Source organism: Orycteropus afer, unplaced genomic scaffold (genome assembly GCF_000298275.1).
Source record: "Orycteropus afer afer isolate SDZICR_OR568_19922 unplaced genomic scaffold, OryAfe1.0 scaffold00191, whole genome shotgun sequence".
Taxonomy (NCBI): domain Eukaryota; kingdom Metazoa; phylum Chordata; class Mammalia; order Tubulidentata; family Orycteropodidae; genus Orycteropus; species Orycteropus afer.
In genome coordinates, this window is record NW_006921778.1 from 6,016,906 (window position 1) to 6,027,136 (window position 10,231).

Sequence of the window (10,231 nt, forward strand, 5' to 3'; positions counted from 1 at the left end):
GGATATTACTGTTGATGTCAGATGGATTTGGCTCAAAGCAAATAACACTAAAAAGATGTTTACATGTATTTTGACTATGCAAAAGCATTTGATTGTTTGTTGCTGTTGTTGTTGTGTTTAGACCATAACAAATTATAGGTAACAGTGAGAAGAATGCGAATTCCAGAACATTTGATTATGCTCATCAGGAACCTGTACATAGACCAGGAAGCTGTAATTCGAACAGAACAAGGGATACTTCGTGGTTTAAAAATCAGCAAGGGAGTGCATCAGGGTTGTATCCTTTCACCATAACTTATTTAATCTGTACGCTGAACAAATAATCTGAGAAGGTGGACTATATGAAGAAGAGCGTGGCATCAGGATTGGAGAAAGACTCATTAACAACCTATGATACACAGATGACATAACTTTGCTTGCTTAAAGTAAGAATGACTTGAAGGATGACTTACTGATGACAATAAAAGACATCAAATCTGCAGTACGGATTACATCTCAACATAAAGAAAATGAAAATCCTCACAAGTGGACCAACAAGCCGCATTACAATAAATGGAGAAAAGTCTGAAGTTGTTAAAGATTTCCTATTACTTGATTCCACAATCAACACCAGTGCAAGCAGCAGTCAAGAAAGACATCAGACATTGTATTGCGCTGGGCAGATCTGCTGCAAAAGACCTCTTTCAGAGGCTGAAAAGCAAACATGTCTCCTTGAACACTAAGGTGAGCTTAACCTAACCCATAGTATTTTCAATTGTCTCATATGCATGTGAGAGCTGGACAATGAACAAGGAAGACTGAAGAGTTGATGCTTTTAAGTTGTGGTGTTAGTGAGGTATACTGAAAGTACCGTGGACTGCCAAAAGGACAAACAAATCTGTCCTGGAAGAAGCGCAGCTGGAACGCTCCTTGGAAGCGAGAATAGCTAGACTTCTTCTCACCTACTTTGGTTATGTTGTCAGAAGGGACCATTCCCTGGAGAAGGATGTCATGCTTGGCAAAGTGGAGGGTGAACGAAAAAGTGGAAGGCCCTCAACCAGGTAGAATGACACAGTGGCTGCAATGAAGGGTTCAAGTACAGCCAGGATTGTGAGGCTGGCACAGGACCAGGCAGTGTATTGTTCTGTTATCCATAGGATCACTATGAGTTAGAGCCGCCTCGATGGCACCTAACAACAATGCCAACAACAATGCTGTACAAGGAAGTACAATGGCTGTCATGAGGGAAAACACTGGTAAGACTGAGTTTCAAGGTGAACTAGCTGCTTTTTTGAAGGAGCATTATTTTTGCTCAAAAACAATGAGAGAAAACTAGTTATTCATTCTTTAGATATTTTCTCAGAAATGAACAAAGTGAGCTTTATCAATTAAAAACAAAACTGACAGTATTTTAGCCATTGATAGAGTTTTCTAGCAAACATTAGAATTCTGGAAAACCTGCATTCTTTGTAAAGAGCTTCCCAATACCTACTAAATTTTCTGATGAGATTGATGGTCATTTTAAAGAAGTTTATTTTTTGATATTGTATAATCAAATGTCTTAACTTTGAAAGATGCATGTAACTCAGGGAATTAATATTACTTTTCAAATAACCAAATCAGAACAAAATATAAAATAATTGTTTTTCACAAACATGTTAATGTTGATAGTGAATGGATTTGTTACTATCTTTATCTTTATTGAGTTAAATAAATTGATAAATTTTATCTATAGCTATGTCAAGGGGCCCTGGTGGTTCAGCACTCGGCTGCAGATTCAAACCCACCCACCAGTGGCTCTTTGGAGAAAGATGTGGCAGTCTGCTTTAGCAAAGATTACAGACTTGAAGATCCTATGGGGTGGTTCTACTCTGTCCTACAGAACTGAGTTTTTAGTTTTTTTATAGCTCTATCACAGAAAGAAAAGTTCCTTGGATATTCTTGATAATTGTTAAGACTTGAAAGAGGTCTCCAGGCAAAAAAGTTTGAGAACTGATATATACATAGATTTTGGAAGGTCACAAATGGAATAACTGGTTACATGGTCTTACACCATTTATTTTTGTATTTCCAACTAGGGTTGATTATTGTTTTAGAATGTCACAGAAATCACATTTACCTGACACTGACGGCGTAGAACAATGCAAGGATGGGCCAGTACATTTTCTGTAAAGAGACTATATAAAAATAATTACATATATAAATACATATACATACACACACTTAACAAAGCCATAGTTAATTTATAACATGTTTCCAAAATTAGTCTTGTCTGAAGAATCATGTATTAGTTTGTTTGCCATTCTTAGAAGTAAAAATACAAAGATTTTTTTAAAAGTCTAGACATGTTTGCAAAATATTCTACCAATAACAAAATTAATTATGAAACAAATTAAAGCCAGATCTGCAAACTCTTAAGCAAGGGAAACATACAACATTAGTGTCTAACTAACATACTATTAGTATAAAGATGAAACTGGATCTCTGCATGCTTAATGGGAGAAACTCCTTTCCCAAACATTTTAAATGCCACCTTTCATTTCTTTCAGAAGATGCCCATGGACAAAGTTCCTATAAGCAAAGCCATCTACTCTCCATGTACTCAATGGTTTTGATGTGCTGTGCATTGAGTTACAGGGTTTTTAGTGACTATGTTAACTGACCATTATTTTATGTATCAAATATTTCTTTTGAAAGCATCCCGCACAAATAATTATAGCCATAAGCTTAAGTTTCTAACAGTGACAAACATACATACACACACATTTACTTATATATAAATAATATATCAAACGAACAAAAGCCTTAAGTCTAAGTGAAGCTGAGGGAAAAAAAATTAATTTTAGCAGCAAGGAAAACTTTAATATGCAAACTTTGTTTCTATTGACATTAATATCCTCAAGTTTAATTCCACAAATGAGGTCTTTTTCTCTTGATTAAATGTAAGCCTAGCAGAATGCCAATGCTTCTGAAACTGATTTACTAAAGATCAGAATAATCAAGGCTGAAGTCTTCTTAAATAAAATATTGATAAGCATTAGAAATAGAAACAAAAAATACAGATCATCAGAAGCTGATTGTGAGTAAAACCTAGATTCCGTGCTGCTAAATATATTGTTAACATTCAAATGTTTATGAAGAAGGCTGAATACATGATTACTTTTTGGGGGGAAAGGAAAATAAGATTACATTTGATTTCATTCTTTGGATAAACCCATGGGAGTTGTTATAATATTTCTTACACAATTATTTTGTGGTTATAAAATTGAATGACTAGTCTCTACTCTTTCTGCAAAAAGAAAAAAAGTTAAAAACTTTAAATAATAATTTTTCTGCAAAATATTATTCAATATTTAATTTGTTGTCCTAATCAATCAACTTAAAGGAAACAATTCTGTTGTTGTTATGTGGTGTTGAGTCAGTCGACTCATAGCGACCCCATATACAACAGAATGAAACATTGCCCAGCCCTGTGTCACCCTCACAATAATTGCTATGTTTGAGTCCACTGTTGTAGCCACTTTATCAATCCTTCTTTTTAAGGATCTTTCTTTTTCTCTTACCCTCTTCTTTACCAGGCATGATATCCTTCTTCAGAGACTGGTCCTTCTTGATAACATGATCAAAGTATGTGAGATGAAGTCTCACCATCCTTGCTCCTAAGAGCATTCTGCTATACCTCTTCTAAAACACAGTTGTTCCTTTTTCTGGCAGGCTATGGTATATTCAGTATTTTTCACCAACACCATAAATGAAAGAAATTATTCTTTTTCCATCTTCCTTATTCACCATCCAGCTTTCACATGCATGAGGAGACTAAAAATGAAATAAACGGATTGGGCCAGATGACCCTTAGTCTGGAAGCACCACGGGAACCTGTCCACCAAGGGTGACCCTGCTGATATCTGAAATCATAATGGCATAGCTTCCAGCATCACAGCAATGCATAAGCCATCACATTATGACAAACTGACAAACAAGTAGGGGAAAGGAAGGAATACTAATCATTTACTATAAATTATATTAAAGAAAAAAAAAACTTTAAATAAAAACATCTTTACATAAAACATTACCTTGCAAGTCCAATACCGAATCCAGCAAATCTATTTAACTGTTCTAAAACAGAAGGAATAAAATTACTTATAAACAATATTTTATTGTCAAAATAATGAATTTCCTTTCTTTTAGTAACAGGCAGCTCATTTAAACTCCAGGTATAAAAGTAAAAATTCTTAAAAGGGCCAGGAAAGTCATATGAATTGTTTTAGGGCTTGTGGTAAGTTGAAAAGTACAGGCCTTCTAAAGAAACAATTGCTCCCTAGCTTCAATTCACTGTCATGTAGGATTGTAGGCCCAAGGTTTCTAAGCTATAATGTTTCTAAAAAGATATTCCATTTTATACCAAATCTTCCAATTTTTAAATATTGGTAACTGTTTTAAAAAGCATTAAAACCATATGTGGGCCAAATTAAACATGACTGTTGTTGTTGTTGTTATGTGCCATCGAGTCGGCCCTGACTCATAGCGACCCCTCCTTAGGTTTCAGAGGCGGTATCACTATGGAAGTAGATTGCCCAACCTTCCTTCCAAGGAGTGGCTGGCGGGTTTGAACCGCCAGCCTTCTGGTTAGCAGTCACGTGCCTTAGGCACTATGCTACTAGAGTGTAGGTAGAACTTAAAAGCTACCAGTTCTCAATTTTTGACATAGATATTAATTTAAACATTTTCATATGGAAGGCCCTGACTGATATTTAAACCAACAACTTTACCTCCCACATCATTGCTATTGGTGGAGAATATCTACATTAAACCAACAACCTACATTAAACCAGTAATTACAGGTAAAATGCTTCTAAATTATTAATATGAATAAACACTCGGGGAAATACACACAGGGAAATAAAACTTTCTTCTTCCCTATCACCCCAAGATTTAAACATTTTGAGTAGCTGTTTAATTCAGTCTCTGATAGGTTACTGGGTACTATATATACTACTGCTGATGGTATTTCTATAGTATCACTGGAAAAGTTTACAGCTGGAAACGTTCCTCTGCATTTCAAAATGAAACCACCTTTCTCTTTTACTAAACAACCCAAAATTAGCATGGTGAAATATCACAGCCCCCGGAGTCTAGACATTAAATTCCAGCTGTAACACCACAGTCATGAAGAATAATTCTTTCATTTTTTTTTCTCTGTTTCTGCTCTTTGAAATAAAATGAAACCTTCAATATTTTTTTTACAATCAGAACAAGGCTATATAAGTATGTCCCTGAGAAAACTATCTGATTCATCCTTGCCTTGACAAATAGACAAGATAGATACCCACTGCCATCAAGTAAATTCTGATTTATAGCAACCCTATAGAACAGAGCTGCCCATAGGGTTTCCAAGGGAGCTCTAGTGGCATAGTGCTTAAGGCATTTGACTGCTAACCAGAAGGCTGATGGTTTAAACCCACCAGCCACTCCTCAGAAGGAAGCCTAGACAATCTACTTCCATACAGATACTGCCTGGGAAACCCAAGGAAGGGTCACTATGAGTAAGTTTTGACTCTACGGCAGTGAGTTTGGTTTTTATAAGGTTTCTAATGCTGTAAATCTTTACAGAAGCAAACCACCCTCATCTTTCTCCTAGGAAGTGGCTTGTGGGTTCGAACTACGAACTTTTTGGTTAGTAGCTGAACATTTTAACTGTTGCGCCACCACAGCTTCTTATAAGCTAGAAGGAATGCTCTTTTTATCCAGGTAAGGTGTTTTCCTCCTTTTTGTGTGTACAGAAATATACCACTGGTATTTTCTGAAAAGTGTTAGGGAGATTACTATTGTTTCTCTCAGCTTCTATCCTCCTTGCAAAATTACACTCACCAGCCTCTTAACTCCTGCAAAACAAAACAAAAATTCTGGGTTTTATTAACAAGTTCCTCCTCACTACAACCATTAAAGCATAACATAAGAAGATAAAAACATAAGCTTTATAGCCTAAGAAGGTAACTGTGTAGCAACTGTACACACACCATGAATTAATTTATAACTTATAAAGGTCTCTGGTGTTGTTGTTATTTGCCTTCAAGCCGGCCCCGACTCATAGTGACCCCTCCTTGGGTTTCCAAGGCAGTATCACTAAGGAAGTAGGATTGCCCAACCTTCCTTCCGAGGAGTGGCTGGTGGGTTTGAACAGCCAATCTTCTGGTTAGCAGTCAAGTGTCTTAGGCACTATGCTACCAGAGCTCCTAGTATTCTAGAACTCCAGATAAAAGGAATAAAGCTAACTGTATTACACTGGCTAAGGCACTGTTCCTCCTCCACTCCTCATTTGCTTACTGGATGAGCTTTCAAGTCTATTCCTCCCATTAAACACAAATTGAGTAAATACTATCTCATTTGCAAGTCAAAATAAGGAAATGAGAATGGAGCTATCTAGAATATAGTTAGTATTTGATGATATAATTAACTTATTATTTTAGTAAGTCCAGGAGAATGGGAAATAGCAGGCATTACTTCTATCTTATGAATATAAGATGTTGAGAATATCTAGATCATGTGGTGTTGCAATTGAAACACAAGTTTTTCCAGGTCCCAAAAGATAGTAATTATTTCTTGATTCCAAAACCTTATCTTGAAATTGCATCAGTGTTTCTAACTCTTTAGTACAGTTTTTAGGGCAGGCGGAGGAGGAGGAAAATAGGAGAAGGAATAGTTTGGGGATCTAAAAAAAATATATTAATTAAAAAGGAAAAGACTACTATGTGCCCTATACTGTACCATCATTACTCCTAACTCCTCTAGCACTCAAAAAAATTCTGAATTATTCTTCTACCCTACTAATATGAGAAGTTACTTAAGAAAGTCGCTCAGCCTGTAAGTTGTAGAGCCATGTTTGAACCCAAGCCTACCTATAAGGTAAGCCTCTTGGCTTTCCAGAATAGAAAGCTTCAAGTAAAATAACAAATAAATGAAATGCAACTGTCAAAGTGAATCAGGTATTGTTCACACAATTCCCAGTAAATAGCAAATAAGTGAATTTCCTTCAATACCGACTGTACAACCCCTGGCTGAGGCAAGTATCTTTTTTGGAGGTGATCCCAGAGAAAATGTTTGTGTGAAGAAGAGGAAGCAGGACAGACGAGCAGAGGACGAAAGGAGGACAGAGGGTGGGGTCAGTCGTAAGCTGAGAAGGAAATAGAGGCGGGACCCTCCTTGCGGCTTCCGGGGTCTGCAGAGAGCAGGCCACAAGCTGCAGTTCAATGTCTACCCACCCCTTCCCGGCCCACACAGCCCTCACCGCTGTTCTGTCCCTGCACGCCGCTGCCGCTGCCGCTGGGAAAGGGTTCCTCCGTAGGTCCCTCGAGCGGGGTGGAGGCAGCAGGCGGGCCGTACGGTGGGCTCTTCTCGCCCCAGTGCAGGTTGCGACTACCCGGGATATCTGGGGGAGTGGTCACCCAGTGGCTCATGTCCGACGCGTAGCTGAAGGACCTTGCAGGAAAAGCACCGGCGCCTCCAAAACCTTGATCATCCCGGGAGCCACTTCGGTAGCCCAAGCCATCGAATCCTTCCGGGCGCCGCGGATGCATCGCTGCCGGGGCAGGAGGAGGCAAGCCTACGCAAGGCCCTCCACCACTGGGGCCACGGCGACCGGAGGCCACACAGCTTTCCTTCCTTGGTCCCTGCCGCGTCTGGGATATTCTGACAACCGGAAGTCACATTACAAACCCGGAAGTCGTGGGAACACGTGACCGTAGCCTTTTCCGGCCACAGTTGGAGGAACCCCGTGCTAACCCTAGAAATTTTGTCAACTTCAGTAAGGGTGTGGGAGGATGATTGAGATAATCGAGGTGGATAACGCATCAGTGGTGCTGGACCGCCGCGATCTTGGCCAGAAATTCCCTGCGGAGCTATTAGAGGTTAGAGTTGCAGGTGTTAGCAAATTTCCATCTACGGTTGTCTCCGGCATTTAGGGTTTTGGAAAGAATTTGGAGAAATTTGTTTGGGCCAGTGAACACATGCTACATACGACTGGGGCAAGAAAGTTGTTGTTATGTGCCATTGAGTCGACCGACTCATAGAGACCTCTCCTTGGATTTCCCAGGCAGTATCACTACAGAAGTAGATTGCCCAACCTTCCTTCTGAGGAGTGGCTGGTGGGTTGGAACCGCCAGCCTCCTGGTTAGTAGTCAAGTGCCTTAGGCATTACGCTAACAGAGCTCCTGGGACAAGGAGGTAGGAAAGTTCAAGTGAATGCCTCAGAAGAAAGAAGCCCTCCCCCCCCCCATAGGAATGAATACAGACTGCCCTCTGGGATTTAGAAATTAAGCATTTTGCTTTTTTACATCCACAAAACAAATAGTTTTCTATTTGTTTAAAAATAGTGCTATTTTTCCTTGTGCATCTTAATCATTCACACTCCCAGTGATAATCGTTCAAAATCGAGATCACTAGTTGAAAATTTTAGAGCACTTTTGTAGAGAGCGCCTACTACCTGTTTTCATCAGCTTCAGGGGCTCTTGGGGCGGAGTCGCTCTCCCTAGGTCTGACAGCCTTCATGGATTCCTTCTGTGTCCCTTCTTCCCATCGGAGCGACCAGGATTCTCAGGGCTTTCAAGAAAGAATCCTGACGCACTATTCTCAAATCTTCCAGAAGCGAACCTTAATTTAAAGTGATAGGCAACTTCGTTTTCCGCAGATTTACATTCTTAAACCTGATTGGGTTGTAACGGAGCTTGGACAAAGGTGTTGACTCTCGTAAGCTATACAGTATTACTCAAGAACTTGGGCAATCCTACTTCCGTAGTGATACTGCCTCGGAAGCCCAAGGAGGGGTCGCTATGAGTCGGGGCCGACTCGACGGCACATAACAACAACAACAACAATACCAAATTACTGGATGACTACCCACCACTCCTCGGAAGGAAGGATGGGCAATCTACTTCCGTAGTGATACTGCGTCAGAAACCCAAGGAGAGGTCACTATGAGTCTGGCCGGCTGGAGGGCACATAACAACAACAATACCAAAGCAGATACTGAGTACGACAATAAAAAACACTGCTTTGGCCCTTTGGAACAACGGTTCTACTGATGCGATTGGCTAAGGTCTTATACCTATTGTTTATTAAAAGAAGGCCCAAGTGTACGTGTGTGAGTACTTGTAATATAAATACAGTGGCATATCACAATTTCACACACACATCAGTGGAGAAAGAATGAATTATGAAGAAGAAGACAACTAGGTAGCCAGTTCAGGGGGAAATGCAGTAAGAATCCTACCTCACAGCTTACTCTCAAATTACAGCTGTAATGTGTTGTATTTTTCCATTATTTTATATTGGAATAAAGTAGGTGAATATTTTTCAGACAATGGATTGGAAAATTTTCTTAGTGATAACAAAGTCAAAAGCCATTTAGGGAAAAACTAATGAATTTGACCATATAGAATTTTAATTTATGTATGGTAAACAAAATAGGAAAAACATAGTAATCAAAGTCAAAAGGCAAGTCACAAACTTGGAAAATTACATTTTAACATATTTTTGACAAAGGGTCAGCAACTTTAATGCAAAAATAACTCTCACCAATGAATAAAGAAAAGGCAAATCAGTAGAAAAAATGGACAATGGATATGAAATGGTAATTCATAAAAAAAATGGAAATGGAAATATGATATCAAAAAATGTCCTCTAGTAATTCAAGAAAGATAATTTTAACAATGTTTAAAAGATGTACATTGTCATCTATGGTGAGAAGAAAGTACTCTCATTCATTTCTAGAGTGATATAAACCCTAACAACTTTTTGGTGGGGCAGTTTGGCAATATGTATCAAAAAACATAAAAGTTACCATATATTTTGACTTCGAAGTCTTTGGAAACAAATACTGGTTGCATATATTTACTTATTTTAATGTTCAAGGCATAATTGTTTATAATAGGAGAAAATGAAAAGAATCTCAGGAGTAAAAATTATTATCCATCAATTATTAATAAACAAATACTAAAATGTTACATCCATCCATTCCTTTAATTAAATATATTAAGTTCCTACCTTGTGACATGTACTGGTGTAGACAATGGGGATACAATGGTAAAATAAGCTAGATAAATACCTGCAATAGATGGAGCTTTTTTAGACTGGGTGGTCATGGAAGTCCCCCTTGAGGAAGTGACCTTTTAGCAGACACCTGAATGAAGTGAGGGAGTGAGCGATGAGAATATCTGAGGGAAATGTTTCCCAAACAGAACCAAGTATATGACTTGTG

The 10,231-nt window shown here is 38.6% G+C and overlaps 1 protein-coding gene across 1 annotated transcript in view; it reads right to left on the minus strand.

The window, feature by feature from the left end:
* The window catches only part of SLC25A46 (solute carrier family 25 member 46), a 26,575-nt gene extending 19,022 nt beyond the window's left edge, over positions 1 to 7,553 (minus strand). The window contains exons 1-3 of the mRNA XM_007947594.2: positions 7,265 to 7,553; positions 4,053 to 4,095; positions 2,099 to 2,156 (exon numbers count right to left, since the gene is read on the minus strand). Coding sequence (XP_007945785.1) covers positions 2,099 to 2,156; positions 4,053 to 4,095; positions 7,265 to 7,553 — 390 coding nt within the window. The remainder of the gene's footprint in view (positions 1 to 2,098; positions 2,157 to 4,052; positions 4,096 to 7,264) is intronic.
* Between the last annotated feature and the right edge of the window lie 2,678 nt (positions 7,554 to 10,231).